Genomic DNA, 16,012 nt, shown 5'->3' with positions numbered 1-16,012 from the left:
TCACAAAATCAAAATTCACGCAATGTATTATGAAGTCTTCTCTTTCATAAATCTGCTTTAAAATGAATTTGCTAGCGTTTGAGGTCTATGTCGTTAATGTACCTTATATAAGAAGTGCCTAGTAGATAATGCTTAATGTTGCAACCATTTTTAAAACTACTTTTACACTTGAACATTCAGAAGTGAGTGTATGTTAACAATACTTCGGCACAGGGGAAATATGCAGTAATCTTGAATTCAAGATTTCTGTGCATTTACAGGTGCAGTATTTAGTGGACAAGGGAGCAGTGATTGAACATGTTGACAACAGTGGGATGCGCCCATTGGACAGAGCAATTGGATGTCGAAATACATCAGTTGTGGTTATGCTGCTTCGGAAAGGAGCCAAATTAGGTTAGTAAAGTATATCCAAGATTAAATGGCTGTGTTTAGAATAGAAATTATCTTCTTGAAAACAACAAGATAAAATCATTTTTTATTATACTGGTCTATAAAATGCAGTTTAGTGCTAATAAATATGTCCATTTTAAAATTATTTAGATGTTCCCTAGGAAATCTGATTTTTATCTGCTTTAAACTGTAGCATTTTGACATTCCGTACATATGTTGTAATATTGGCAGCCTTAGTGGAGACAGAACAGCAAAAGGGTAAATAGTCATTTAGTCCAAGAAAGGGGGGGGGGGGGTGTTTGAGAATGCAGTAGATTTCATTGTGCTTTTTTCAATTTGTGGTGTCCCTGCCAACTTTTGGAAAATAGCAATGATCTAGGTATGCTGTATAACTGCCTTACCAAGAAACAATAATTCGAGATTGCCTCCGTTAGTGTTTCTGGAAAGACACCTAAAGTCAGGAGCAGCTTAATAATGCCTTCCAAAGAAGCTCATACTGTCCCTGCGCTAGCCTTGACCAACCAGGGTGGGCATGGATGAAGGAGACAAGTGGTTGGTTTCACAGCCAACAGGACCCTGTCTAATTCGGTCTGGAAGAGTAATTTGAAATGATATAATATTGGTCCTGAAGACAGCCAAGGGACCTGTAGTTCGCTCATTGTATCGCAAGTAGTAGGGAGGTTGCGGCAATGCAACAAGATTTTTTTCTGTGCAAAGGCTTGCAAATGCCTTGCGGCTAATAGCCAGATTTCTAACATTTTGATGATCCTCTGTAAGGGATGGAATTAGTCTAACCAATTGTGCTGGGTGAGAGCTTGCAGATGCAATGGAGGCTACTCAATAATCTTTCTTAGCAGCCTTGATTTCTATCTCCTAGGATCTCATAAACTCCGTATAGATGTCTTGTAGCTTTGTTATGAGTCCATCGCTATACTCACTCTAGTTGTCTAAGCACCCATTTCTTCTCCCTTAGCCCTGGAGTATCCAAGGGGGCTAATCTACCGGGGGGGGGGGATGTCCAGAGTTGATCCTAATGACTTTCAAAGGGTGGCTGCACCAGCCGTCCATCGTAGCATCCAAGGAGTTCCATACCAAGATCGCAAGAAATTACATCTAGATATGGCTAGATGGGTGTGGGGGATATCTTTTTAGAGCTAGCTTTTTGTGTGCCTATATAGTAAAACTTTTTAAAAATGATGCTTTGTCAAGAGGAAAAGATAACCTTTTCAAAATTAGATTAGTGTGTTTTTTTTTAACTTTTTTTTTTGGTATACAAAGGGCTCATTCTGAAGGGATTTCTGTTCATTATTTTTGTTTCCCTGTTGCAGCATGTGGGTCTCCAGTTGCTAGGCTCCCCAAATCTCTGGGTCATAGAAGTGCATGTTATGACCATTGTTCTGGGGGGGGGAAATCCCAAATGTTCAAAGTCTCTGCAGACCATTGTAAGTAGGGAAGCACAAAAGTGCAAACCCTTATCAGACTGTCCATCAGAAGTTCTACAGTCTGAAAAGCAATAAAGGGAGAGCGAGAAAAGATCTGATCATGAGATCCATATTAATAGGATTTTGTGATCAACCCTAGCATTTCTTATCTTACTGATTTTTATCTGAAGCTTAAGGTTTTATTGATGAGGCATTTTATGATATTGGTTTTAATTTTTTTTTATTCTGAATTTTTATCTTTAAGCTGATTTAAGCATTTTTAATGCAGGTAAGAAGTTCTTTAAATAGTTATATATATATATATATATGATGTTAACACATCAAGATATATATATCTTGAAGGTTTTGGCATGAAAGTTTTAGCACGAGGTATGTTTAATTAAACATTAATTACTTTTCAGGAAATGCCGCTTGGGCTATGGCTACTTCGAAACCTGATATTCTGATAATCCTTCTACAAAAGCTGGTTGAAGAAGGAAACATAATGTACAAAGTAGGTTTATCTTTGCTTTTATTTATAGTACTAATATCCAAATGTTACATGTATGAACTTGTTACACTGCGGCAGGTGTCGATAGTTCAGGCTGCTAAACATTATGGGAAATTGGCTGTCTCATGATCGCAGTGTGTAAAAGAGGATGTTGTAAAATACAGAGAATTGACCCTGTGACAACTGGGTAAATTTTATTTCATGTAGATCTTTGCAAAGAATTATAGGCTTAGAGTAGAACTAGATGTTACAGTGTCCATAGGCCCAGAAGCGTATCAACGGGAAATGGCGCTTGGGAGAAACACCTCCTCCAGGTGCCCCCATGCTCGGGGGTGGAGCTCAGAGCAAGCCCTGCCCCCGCCTCTCTGCTGGCCAGCTCCTGGGGAGGGCAAAAACCCATGCGAGTGCTGCAGCTGCCCACCACCAAGCTCCACCCGCCTGCCCACCTGCAAGGGGGCGGGGGCTTGGTGGCGTGCAGCTGGGGCGCACGTCGTTTAGTCATGGGAGGGGCACCCAGCACTCCCCCACACACGTGACTGAAAGGCGTGTGCCCAAGGATATGGGGCAGGAACACTTGGTCCTGCCACACTGCAGGCCCGATCAGGATCAGACCCTCATGGCATTTTTAAATTATTCAAGTTCAGCTGTAAAAGGGTGGCAGCAGTTCCACAGGTTGGACCTGTGGACACAGTAACGCCTCGTTCTGCCCTTAGGTGATGCTTCATTTATGCATGCCTGGTTGGCCCATGATTCAGTTTAACTGAATCTCACTATCAAACCAAAGTGCTGTTGGAGACACCTGAGCAGTCCAGCAAAACAAAAAAAAACCCAATCCCTCTCTAGAATGACATGATCCAGTATATATCTTGGTCAATATATGGCTTGTGTATTATTCCTTGGCACCATAAAAACCAGCATTCTAGTTTTCTAATTTTCTCTCCAGTGGAGCCTGTTAACACATCAAATATTTTAAAGATGAAAGCAGAGTTGTCGAACAAAATTGTCAAACTTCTGTGCTCTTCACCTTGCAGAAAGGGAAGATGAAAGAGGCCGCACAGCGGTACCAGTATGCCTTAAGGAAGTTTCCTCGGGAGAGTTTTGGAGAAGAAATTAAAGCTTTCAATGAGCTCAGAGTTTCTCTATATCTAAACCTGTCACGATGCCGAAGAAAAACAAATGTAAGCTCTTGTTGTGCAAGTTCTAATATATTGTGGTAAACAATAAGGTTGTAGGAAAATACATGCCTGTAGATGAATGAGTCTAACTTGCTCAGAGACTGCTTGTTAATTTAGAAAATGTAGAAACCTGTTTCAAGGCTGCATGCATAGCTATCCAGCGATTATGTCCTGTCCTGCCTGAGAATGTAATCTGATGTATAAAAGCACCTGAAATGCATCAGCAGTTTTGAGGCAGTGTTTTCTGTTATCTGTGCTGCAAAAGGATTAAAAACTTGGCTTGCAGCGTGGATTAAAACAGTGAACAGCAGAAATTTGATCACGGATCTATGTGGCAGATTGGGACAATTTATTATAGAAATATTGAAATGAAGACATTGTAACTTTACTGTTTTGATAGGATTTTGGCATGGCGGATGAGTTTGCGAGCAAGGCCCTTGATCTCAAACCCACATCTTATGAAGCGTATTACGCCAGAGCAAGAGCCAAGAGGAACAGCAGGTACTTATGCATGCAGCAGCCATTTCTTTTTAGTGTCGTAATTGCAAGTGGGATCTTAGTGTAACCTTCTTAAAAGGCTACCACCAAGAGCAAATAATGTTAAACAAGTATAGCCTTCATTATTTCTCATCCAGTGCCTCACAGGTTTTGATAGGAAATGGAGTGTCCTAAGCTGTTCTCATCTGTTTGTGGTAACCGCACAGTCCATCCCTTTTGTATTTATGCATACAGAGATTACAGTGTTTCATCCATACCATGAGAATAATTTGGAGCTGTGAATGAATCTTGTTGAATGATAACCTATCATTTTTCAGATTGATTACTGTTACAATATCAAAACCAGGTGACCTACAAAGACTGGTGGGGTAGTTAGTGGACACCCCAACCCCCTGGCCCATACTTCCTCCCTTCTTGCGTGCTCCCTCTCTCAACTGCCATTTACTCTCTGTACCCCCAATTACCACTTTCTTTCTCTTCCCCTCCACTCCTCAGTTCTTTTCTTCCATCTTTCCCCTTCTTTGATTGCTGCTTTTCTCTGCCCCACCTCCATCACTGTCCAAATCTCATCACTTCTGGCACTGCCTCTTTGTGGCCAGTTGATGAGAGGCAGTTTGGATGAGGGAGTATGTCCAGGCCCTTTTGTTACCTGGCCCAGTGATTGCAGGCCTCTCTCGCAGCCTCCAGCCAAGTGATGGGAGGTCTGGGTTGTAAGTGCTTCCCCTTCAGCTCGCCCCAGGGAGACAGATTATGCTTCATACTCCAAGTCTTTCATCTCTTGTCTGCCATTTCCATTGTTTTTACCACACTTGCAAGATCTCCTTCAGAATTATGACTTACATGCTTGCACAGGCTTTGCTTCTCTGGCTCAGGGGGTTTTGTTTCCCTTTTTAAAGGAAGGGTTTTTTTTCCTGCAAACCTGGGATTTTTCCTGTAAAGGCCTGTTGAAAAACCCATCCTATCTGAACCTGACCCCATTGTGCAGGTACTTTTAATTCCTACTATGAGGCCGTGTTCAGAATTAGATACAAAAATGGAAATAAGTGTTCCCAGTCGTGTGTGTTTGGACCTCCCCCAACTTGAAATATCCCTTCTATAGTAGAAGAAGAAGAAGAGGAGGAGGAGTTTGGATTTATATCCCCCTTTCTCTCCTGCAGGAGACTCAAAGGGGCTTACAATCTCCTTGCCCTTCCCCCCTCACAACAAACACCCTGTGAGGTGGGCGGGGCTGAGAGAGCTCAGATGAACATGTGTGGGAGTGTACAGGCTAATCTGAATTCCCCAGATAAGCCTCCACAGCTCAAGTGGCAGAGCTGGGAATCAAACCCGGTTCCTCCAGATTAGATACATGAGCTCTTAACCTCCTACGCCACTGCTGCTAGTAGGCATGAAAAATTATTTTCATTATAGTTGCATTCCCTTCAAGCTGTATTTTCTTCTTCTATTACTGTTGTTATATTGTGCTAAAAAGCGGAACATGGAGGAATCCTTTGTTTATGCCTGTAAATTGGCCCTTTTCCATCCCCACTGGACCAGACAGTTGGCCCCCTATCTGTCCTGCTTGGACCTTGCCAAAGTGATCCATGCAATGGTCACTTCCAGGCTAGACTACTGTAACTCACTCTATGCTGGCCTTTCCTTGAGATGGCTCTGGAAACTTCAACCGGTTCAGAACACAGTGGCAGGAGTCCTCGAAACTGTCCGGAAGTGGCACCCAGCGCTGTGCTGATGACAACAGGGAACACATAAGACCTGTACTCCACCAGCTTAACTTGTTGTCTGTTAAATACCAGATTGTTTTCAAGGTTTTGTGGTGTAACCTCTTAGTGGTCCCTGGCCCCAAGCACTTTTATCTGGCCTTGACTAGAGCCAAGGATTTTTTTGGCCCTGGCTCACGCTTGGTGGAACTTGTTACCAGCAGACATTAAGGCTCTGTGAGAACTCAACCAAGTCTACAGAGCCTGTAAAACCAAACTATTCTGCCGGGCATTTGTGTGAGGGTGCCGTGGAACGTTACGTTGTGCTGGCCCCTGAATCTTGCATCCCTCTCCTCCCTCCCTCCGATAGTTAGAATGATAATGGGGTGGGGTTTATGATGTTGCCGCAGGTTATTTGAGAGTCCTGGGATATCATAGTTACCATCTGTGAGAGCTTTAATGTTTTAATTATTTATTTGTTCATTTGTGATTGTTATGATTTTGATTTGATTGTGTCAGCTGCCCTAAACCTCGCCTTGACCAGGGAGGGTGGGATATTAAATGTAATAAAATAATAACAACATATGGTAATAAAGCAGAAGAAGAAGAGTTGGTTTTATATCCCTTTTTCTCTCCTGTAAGGAGACTCAAAGGGGCTTACAAACTCCTTTCCCTTCCCCCCTCACAACAAACACCCTGTGAGGTGGGTGGGGCTGAAAGAGCTCCAAAGAACTGTGACTAGCCCAAGGTCACCCAGTGTGTTGGAGTGCACAGGCTAATCTGAATTCCCCAGATAAGCCTCCACAGACCAATCCAGTTCCTCCAGATTAGAGTACACCTGCTCTTAACCACTAAGCCACAGCTAGTATTTTAGAACAGCTTCTTTGCCTATAGTGAGGTAACACTGTATAACATCAGCCAAGTAGGTGTGGTCCTCTGAAAATTCAAATATTGCGAGAAACTTGCTACATGCCAGAGCCCTGAGGACCGTACCACATAATCCTAAATGCATCTCCTTCAGAACATGACAAATATATTCAACTAATGGATAAAGCTCCTTTTGTTATCTTGATAACCAACTAGATGCATATTTCTTCTTGCAAGGGCCTTCAGTTTGTTTTGAGATACCGTGGAAAAGACTTGAGGTTTAAGTATACAAATATTAAGGTGCATATAAGAAGTTTATATGATGTAGTATATCACAAAGAGCCCAGTGATAGGCTTGTTGATACGTAGTCGTTAAAATGCAAATGTGTTTAGTTTATTGAATACGCTTCTTCCTTCTCCAGGCAATTCCATGCAGCCCTTAGTGATCTGCGTGAAGCCATCAAGTTGTGCCCTGGTAACCAAGAAATAAAGAGACTCCTCGCTCGAGTTGATGAGGAGTGCAAACAGCTCCAGCGAACACAGCAACAAAAGCAGCAGTGTCCTCTGCCAACCCCGCAGAGCAATGACTCGGACAATGAGGGGGAAACTCTTGTGCAGGATCCCTTCAGCTTGGAAGAGATAGAAGAGGAGGAACTTTCGCACGAGGAGGTGTCTGGTCCACCTACACAGCGGCCGCCACTTCCCCAAGCTGCTTCTTCTTGCAACAGAAACCCTCCGGAAGGGAATCCCCCGAAATATAGGCCCATTTCCCCTACAAATAGAGGAGGCAGCAAATTTCTGCGTGAGCCTGGCTTGACGATGCAGCCCACAAAACAAGCCCAGATAGTTAAAACTAATCAGCATCTGAATTCCATCCAGGCTGGGACAAGAGCTGGAACTGGTCAGCCTGGCACCAAGACTCAGCCCCTTCAGTATCTTCCTCCAAGCCCTGTGCCCGCCAGGCACCTTACAAATCTAAGCAACAATAAAAGTCAGCATTTGGATGGCACCAACACACTTTCTGCAAGCATTCCTGCGGGCAGTAGCTCTGCCGTCTTCAATGAAAGACTGACGGCTGGACAGTTTTCGTATTTGCAGCACAACGAGAAAGGATCATCTCACATTTTCTTAACTAAATCCAAAACTCACGAGAGACTAGCTGTCCACACTCCTCCAAACATGGAGAAGACAGTCCAGCTGCCGTACCAAGGAACTAGTGAGATGAGGCAGCAAAGTTCTATGAGTTGTAGTTCGATTTCTGCCAACATGGTGGTTTCCAACTCAACAAGCAGCTTATCTTCAAGCAGCAGCTTCTCGGAGAGTCTGAAAGGGCAAGGTCCTGACGTTCGGGTGAAGGAGAACAAAGCTAACCAAGTTCAGAGCGGGACAGCAGAACACAGGCCTCGCAATACTCCCTTCATGGGAATCATGGATAAAACTGCACGGTTCCAGCAGCAAGTGAGCGCACCAAATCGCAGCTGGCATGGCCAAACTTCTGAAGGATTCCTGAAAAGTGTTGCGACAGCTGGAGGAACTCAATCTTCAAGTTGTGAGCAGTTCCCAGCCAAGCAGTTGGGCAGCTATGGAAACCAGACATTCTCTTCTTCTTCCATCTTAACATCAGGAGAAAGTATCCAGAATGGGATGCAGTCTAAAGAACTTGAGGAGCTCAAGTGCCAAGCATCTGCCTCGACTCAAGACAACAGGATAGCTACGCCTGTGGCTCATTTGTACCAGGAAGTTCTCTCTAAGCAGCACTCTCCGCTTAACAAAGACATTCATGCGAGTCACGTTACTTCTACAAAGCCAAAACGATCTTTTGTAGAATCTAATGTGTGAATGTGTTCCATCAGTTTTATCACAAACCATGCCTCTTTGGTTGTAAAACTTAATCCATAGTGGCATATATGATATTAATAGCTGATATTTCACAAGGTGTATAACAAACTTGATCACCCGGCCACTTCTTGAACCTTAAAACAGGCCAGCAGTATTAAGCAAAATATGGGCTACCACCACTTAGTTAAGATACTGTTTATTAATGCAGTGGAGGAGGAATTCCATTGTCAATGTCAAATTTTGTAAGAGAGAATTTAAACATCCTTGCCTGATTAACTATATTAGTAATAATACCAAGCTAAGTCCTCTGAAACGTGGATGAATTTATTCTGTACAGCCATGTATATATCTTGTTAAAAATGTTTTAACTCCTGCAAGGTGATGGGATCCGTAGCACATCCACCTCTGTCCATGACTGTTTTCTTGTCAGGAAGATTAAGTATTGCTCTTCCAGCTTAATAAAGATGCAGGTGTAATTTCAGGAAACCTTTTGTCACTTCTGTGCAAGTCATTCGGCAGCCATATTTTATTTGATTGTGTGAATAATTTTGACTTTAGTTACTATAAGGCAGCAAATAAATGACAGTGGGGGGGTTTGCATGCGTTTTGTTCAACATCCTGGTTATTGCACTGAGTAATATATGAGATGTTAACAACATATAACAGCACTTTACATAGTTTATCTTAACACCCTCTGAGGTGCTATGTAAGTAACAAGATGGAGAATAAGGAAGGGGACTGCAAGTTTTGGTTGTGTTTTTATAGGTCTCCCACTGAACACTGGTGGGAGGAATATGTGGATTTACTTTTACAGGAAGAGCATCTGATTCCCCTCAGTGCTTCAGTGGGAAACTTCTTAGTTGCAAGGATGTTTTCAAGATGACCAGTTTGTAAGGACATTCCTGTAAGTAACAAAGGACAACAGAATACTCCACCTTGTACAAGCTCAATCTTTAATGAATTATTCCCTTGTGTACAGTATGTATGTACATTGTAATGGCATTCTCGCACGGTTTTTAAGAATTCCATAAAGAATTTGCAATTTCTAAATGAATTGTTACTCTTTAGCTTATTTATTGTTTCTCTTGGTATTTGTACAATCTTATTTTATTCTCATTCTGTAGATCTATTTTTTGCACAGCTACTGTATTTTTCCCATATGAAATAAAAGACTTATTAATATAGCTTTTGAACCGGTAATATACTGTTTGCTGCGTTATCAGTGATGCAACTTCAGGGTTGGTCTAAAATTTACTGGCCATGTTTTCCAACCAAGAATAACCTTTTTGCTTTTTCATTTCATCTTGGTTGACTGGCTGAATTCTGGTCCTCCAAAGGGCATAACAATCACTGCACACCATATACTTGTGGATTGGGGTACACTCCACACATGATCTGTTTGTGCAGTATATTGTGAGCACAACAGTTGTCGGAAACAGCATGGATGTGCCTCCTTCATTATCCTCTCAGCATAGTTTGAGAGGTTTGCACTTGAACGTGTTCCACTGAAGATAATAGATAATAGCCAATTAAAGAGACATGATGTAAGCTCTCGGCCAGAGTGATCTTACCATGGCTGACTGGTATTCCAAGCCACATATAACCAGGGTATTCAAAATCTAAAATGCCAATGATGAAAATTCTTCAAACTCCTACTAGATTTCCTGCCACAGAGGGCTTCATTCGCTTAGCTGTAAAAGATGTCAACAGTTTTATGCCAGAAGTGAATATTCTTGATGATCATTCCGTTTATACAGTCTTATTATTCAGTCTCTGAGTTCTCCATGTTTGTTTTCAATGTTCACATTTAAGTGTAAAGGAATTTATTTGCAATATGCATTTATAGACGTGACCGGTACCTGCACAAAGTGGCTTACTGTCTCAATTACCCACCTTCAGTTTAATTTCCTCTAATCTGAAAGAACACTGAAATTATTTAGGACAGTGGTTTCTGATGGTGTACTGGCTGTGTTTCTAACCAGCGATTGATAGCCATTTTCAAAGTTCTGTTTGGGGTAAGTACAAGTCTCTCAAGAGGGAGATTTGTCATGGGGCTGGAACGCCTTTTATTAATGATCCAGTTTTCCATTGCTTCCTTCTCATAGGAGTAGCCATCTAAAGAGAAATGATAAACATCTGAATCAGTAACAGGAATGTTTAGTCAAATCGGAGAGTTAAAAACCATATGTTAGAAAGAGGTCTTAACAAGTATTTTAGTACAGTTAAATGCAAGTTTTTTAAAGGACTCCCTCGATACCCAACAAACTTGGGGCGGGGGAGGACAACATAATAGAACCATGTGCAGCACCAGCCCCTCCCTCCAAATCAGCAAGAGCAAATATGATGTCCAAAGCAGGGTCTATTCAAGTAGGTTGTTATGGGATGTCAGCAGCCAGGTTACGCATAAATAATCCTATTCTTCCACTCATCATAAGAGGAAATACACTGATGAAGTCACTCTCTCCATTTCTTCTTGGCAATCTCTTCTTTACTTCTTTCATTTAAAACTTTTCACTCAAATGGTGTTCCCAAAGTAATGTATATCAAACATTAAAACATTTAAAATGAAGTATATGCACAGTACTTCAGTACAATTCAGTATAAACCCACACAGCACCAAAAACCAGGGAGAAGGCCAGCAGCGGAACAAAAAAAAAATCTTCACATGCTGGCAGAACACAACAATAAGCTCAGACAAGCACATCTCCCCAGGGAGGGAGTTCCAAGCTTTGGACACCATGACTAAGGTCTTTTCTTGAGTTGCCTCAAAGGTTGTGGGTATCCAGAGAGGACTAGAGTGGATGGGTAGGTTCATTTAGGAGAAGGGCAGTCCTTACGGTGGCCCCAAGCTAGATAGACCTTTAAAGGTTCATACCAGTGCCATGAATTGGCCCTGGAAACATTGGGAACACATTATACACAGACTGGAGATAGTTTCTATGATTCACTCCAGTCAACACCATTCTATACGAAGTGTAACTTCAGGACAGTCTTCCAGGGCAGCCCCACACATGCAGCACTGCAGCAGTCTAATCTAAATGATATCAGGATATGCATTTGCTTTTTCCAAGGGCATTTACAGTCATTCTGTTATTATAAGCATGCCAAAAGGCCACAGGCTATCTGTGAAAGGTGGAGTCAGTAGGAGACCACGCTTCGCACTTGCAGGTGGACATGGGATTAAGGGACAGTGAATTATTAATAAATTGCAGGAAATTCCACCAGCTGAGAATCACTACTCCAAAGGAATCTGAAGCTATTCTTGATTGCTTCACTAGCATGCCAGAATTATACCTGTTTGCAAACATTTCTGCATTTACATTCTATTAGAAGTGCCCCTTTCCCCTCTGACCTGACTGTTAAGGTGCCCGGCTTCTTTTTCATCTCCTTCGAGTGTCTCTCCTACTGCTGTAATTTTGATTCTACATTTCTAGGAGCAAGAGCTTTTCCTTGTTATTATTAAACCCTATAAAGACTCACTAAAATTTCAGGTTTCTGTGCTGAGCCATGGGCTTCCCCCCCCCCCCCTCACAAAACGCATCAGTAGTTGAGATACATTATGTACTTATCAAATTTTGCCCACATCTTGCAATTGCACATCATTAGAGACCGTTTTCTCTTGTGGAAAATAAAGTAATCTGATTTTCTTGGAATTAAACTATCAGAATAAAGAAGTGGCAGAAGACCCCACGCTAGTTTCTCTTGGAAAAAAAAAAATCAATAAATTCCCTTTGCTCCAAGAATTTGCTAAATGCAAAAGGTTATGATTCTCGCAGCTCATCTGATTTTAATGCTGGCTTTAAAATTGCTTTCCAAAGTTCATCACAGAGCTGTCAAAGGAATCACCAGAGCTGCTACGCCGGGTCCCTTGTGCTCACTGCCTTTCATGTATAAAACAGCAGCACCAAAACAGTGACGTGACTAGGCAGTAAATTACAATTGATAATCTGCATTTTAATAGAGCTCATTCAGGACCGCTAAATAAAGTCATGTATGTAATGCCACTTCCTTGAAAGAACTATTGCTTATTTATGTTTGAATTATACACAGCTTCTTTTTGAGATTCAATTACCACTTGATAAATGTAGTTTGCTTGTCTTTTAACACCTTTAAAGCACCCACGCGCAAGAGGAAGACATGAATCCCAATGTTTGTATTTAGTGCATTTGAGGTATGAGACAGATATCAAAGAAAGATATAAAAGGCATAGAAATAGTAATCATAGGTTTACTGAAATGTTTAATGCATCTCATAATAGTATTTCTTGCTAGGCAAGAAACAAAAAGAAATAAGGTGGGAATTATGAATCCGTGGCAAGGCAAAGCAAGTTTATGCCTTAAATACTAGTAATTTACTCCCACATTCAACACAGCACTTCACTTTCGTGCTGCGCCCACTGTTGTGGAGGGTGGGGGTGAAAGCGATGAGCTGTTCCTTTTCATTGTCTGCAAGCAGCAGAAAAAGGGATCAACCATCTCACAATCTTTTCCAAAGAGTGTGAGGATACTATTTTTAAGAAAGGGCACACTGTCTAACTTCTCTGTCCAGGAGGACAAATATAGTCATATTGTATTGTCGAAGGCTTTCACGGCCGGAATCACTTGGGTGCTGTGTGGTTTCCAGGCTGTATGGCCGTGTTCTAGCAGCATTCTCTCCTGACGTTTCGCCTGCATCTGTGGCTGGCATCTTCAGAGGATCTGATGTTGGGAAAGCAAGTGGAGTATATATCTGTTGGAGTGTCCAGGGTGGGTGCAGAAACCTTGTCTGTGAGTAACAAAGAAGGCAACCAGGTCAATAGTTGAGGGCATCTGAATAGAATGGACTCCCAATCTATGGACTCCCAAAAATCCACAAGGACTCCACTCCACTCAGACCTATTGTGAGTGCAATTGGATTTCCTACATATGATTTGGCAAAGTTTCTGGCCACACAACTGCAAATCCATATTGGACTTACTACACATTACATTAAGGACTCAACTCACTTCATTGAAAAAATCAGCAAGCTCAAACTCAACCCCAATGACAAACTGATCAGTTTTGATGTGGTGTCCCTATTCACCAAGGTCCCCATAGCAGACACCATGACACTCATTAACCAGAAATTCCCAAAAGACATCACAGCCCTGTTTCAACATTGTCTCACTACTAGCTACTTCCAGTGGGATAATGAATACTATGAACAGAAAGATGGGGTAGCCATGGGTAGCCCTCTTAGCCCTGTAATAGCTAATTTTTATATGGAACATTTTGAGAAACAAGCCCTGAAAACAGCACCAAAAAAGCCCACCATATGGTTCTGTTATGTGGATGACACATTCACCATTTGGAGCCACGGAGAAGAAGAACTAAACAAGTTCCTGGACCATATCAACAAGATCCACCCAAACATCCAATTTACTATGGAGAAAGAAAATGAAGGAAAACTGCCATTTTAGATGTTTTAGTCATCCGCAAACCAAACCAGCATTTGGGACACACAGTATACAGAAACCTATGCACACAGACAGATATCTACACAAAAGAAACTCCAATCACCATCCAGGGCAAAAAAGGAGCACCATAAAAACTTTGGTACATCGCACCAAACAGAATCTGTGAACCTCACCTCCTACAAGATGAACTGAATCACCTAAACAGGGCTCTACAGGCTAATGGTTACTCTAATACAGAAATCAGAAGGGCTGCAAGACCAGAACAAGCCACATGAACAAAGATAAAGAGCCATCTAGAGGGAAGGTGTTCTTACCATACATCAAGGGAACCACTGATAGCATAGGAAAACTGATGAAGAAGCACAACCTACAAACAATCTACAGACCCACTAAGAAAATTCAACAGATGCTACGTTCAGCAAAGGATAAGAGGGATCCTTTAGCTACTGCAGGAGTCTATCGCATACCATGCAGCTGTGGACAAGTCTACATAGGAACCACCAAACGCAGCGCACAGACACGTATCAAAGAACACGAAGGCACTGCAGACTATTTCAGCCAGAAAAATCAGCAATAGCAGAACACATGATAAACCAACCTGGACATAGAATATTATTTGAAAAAACAGAAATTCTGGACCACTCTGAAAGCCACTACGTCAGACTACACAGAGAAGCAATTGAAATCCATAAGCACATGGACAATTTTAACAGGAAGGAAGAAACTATGAAAATGAACAGAACTTGGCTGCCAGTGTTGGAAAAAATACTAGAGTCAAGACAGTGTCTAACCAAGCTCCCCACACAAACACACAGGATGACCATAGTGACAAAAGCGAAACAAAGGCCAGGATACTTCTATTCAGATGCTCCCAACAGTGACCTTGCTAATCTCCAGGTGTTCACGCCCATGCTATAGTCTTCATTGTTACTCATACTTCTATTCAGATGCCCTCAACTATTGACCTGGTTGCCTTCTTTGTTACTCACAGACAAGGTTTCTGCACCCACCCTGGACACTCCAACAGATATATACTCCACCTGCTTTCCCAACTATCAGATCCTCTGAAGATGCCAGCCACAGATGCAGGCGAAACGTCAGGAGAGAATGCTGCTAGAACACGGCCATACAGCCCGGAAACCACACAGCACCCATAGTCATATTGCTTAAACCCAGAGGCGTATCTAGGGAAAATGTAACCCAGTGCAAAATCTGAGTCCTCCCCCTGCCCCCTCAGTATGGGCAGCCGCTCTCCCCCACCTTGACCAAACAATTTTTTTTGCACCAGGTCTTGGAGTCAGTGTATGGATCCGAGGGGAAGGAGGAGGGGTGTGGGGGGCGATTTTCTGCCCCTCCCCCCCACGTGACTAAATGGTCACAGCACAGGGACATTTGGCCCTGGGTGGTACGCCCCTGCTTAAACCCAGTGGGTACATCAGACATTAGGAACAGATTCAGCGATCAAATGTCATTGCAAGTGCACATCAATCCATAATCCTGGGTGGCTGGGGACAGCGCTGCTGCGGCACCTTGCTGTTGCCTCCAGAGGGCTTTCTGGCTGAGTAGGGAAGGTGAAACTCCCCATTAAAAAAACGCTACCAGAAAGCTCTCCCTAGGGCAGTGATGGCGAACCTATGGCATGAGTGCCAGAAGTGGCACTCAGAGCCCTCTCTATGGGCACACGCGCACAGAGTTCATCATGTGGGGGGTGGAAAATCACCCCCCCACACTCACACACATATCGAGGCTGGCCTGGGTGCCTGTGCTCTGGGTTGCTGATGTCTGGGGGGGTGGGCAGAGGAGGTAGAGATGCTTGAGAGGCGCAGAGGTGTGCATGGGACTTGCTGGAGGCTAGAGCAGGCTGGCCCCTGCTTGAGCGGGTGGGGTGGAGGCACTGGAGCAGTGCAGGGCAGAGCGGCGCAGGACTAAAAAGTCACTATTCAGGTTAAATTGCTGTGTTGGCACTTTGTGATAAATAAGCAGGTTTTGAGTTGCAATTTGGGCACTTGGTCTCGAAAAGGTTCACGATCACTGCCCTAGGGCTTAATGGGCTACTCAAAAGGATAGCGTAAGTCCATGGCTCAGGCTGACACACAACTAGCCGCAAACCCAGGTGGAAGTTGACTAATATCAACTCCACCCCTGGGGACGCCTCTGCCATGCCCCTTCTGTGCTGATGG

General features: G+C 42.9%; 2 protein-coding genes across 4 annotated transcripts in view; one reads left to right on the top strand and one right to left on the bottom strand.

The window, feature by feature from the left end:
• TANC1 (tetratricopeptide repeat, ankyrin repeat and coiled-coil containing 1) overlaps positions 1–9,448 on the top strand; it is a 178,331-nt gene extending 168,883 nt beyond the window's left edge. For all 3 annotated transcript variants that reach the window (XM_048483589.1, XM_048483590.1, XM_048483591.1), the window contains 5 exons: positions 261–393; positions 2,234–2,325; positions 3,354–3,500; positions 3,898–3,998; positions 6,982–9,448. In XM_048483589.1, coding sequence (XP_048339546.1) covers positions 261–393; positions 2,234–2,325; positions 3,354–3,500; positions 3,898–3,998; positions 6,982–8,398 — 1,890 coding nt within the window. In that variant the 3' untranslated portion in view covers positions 8,399–9,448. The remainder of the gene's footprint in view (positions 1–260; positions 394–2,233; positions 2,326–3,353; positions 3,501–3,897; positions 3,999–6,981) is intronic.
• WDSUB1 (WD repeat, sterile alpha motif and U-box domain containing 1) overlaps positions 9,335–16,012 on the bottom strand; it is a 37,655-nt gene continuing 30,977 nt past the window's right edge. The window contains exon 11 of the mRNA XM_048483592.1: positions 9,335–10,513. Coding sequence (XP_048339549.1) covers positions 10,335–10,513 — 179 coding nt within the window. The 3' untranslated portion in view covers positions 9,335–10,334. The remainder of the gene's footprint in view (positions 10,514–16,012) is intronic.

Source organism: Sphaerodactylus townsendi, linkage group LG02, assembly GCF_021028975.2.
Source record: "Sphaerodactylus townsendi isolate TG3544 linkage group LG02, MPM_Stown_v2.3, whole genome shotgun sequence".
Lineage (NCBI taxonomy): Eukaryota > Metazoa > Chordata > Lepidosauria > Squamata > Sphaerodactylidae > Sphaerodactylus > Sphaerodactylus townsendi.
The sequence above is the reverse complement of the archived record's forward strand: the minus strand, read 5'-3'. Positions and strand labels throughout refer to the sequence as shown.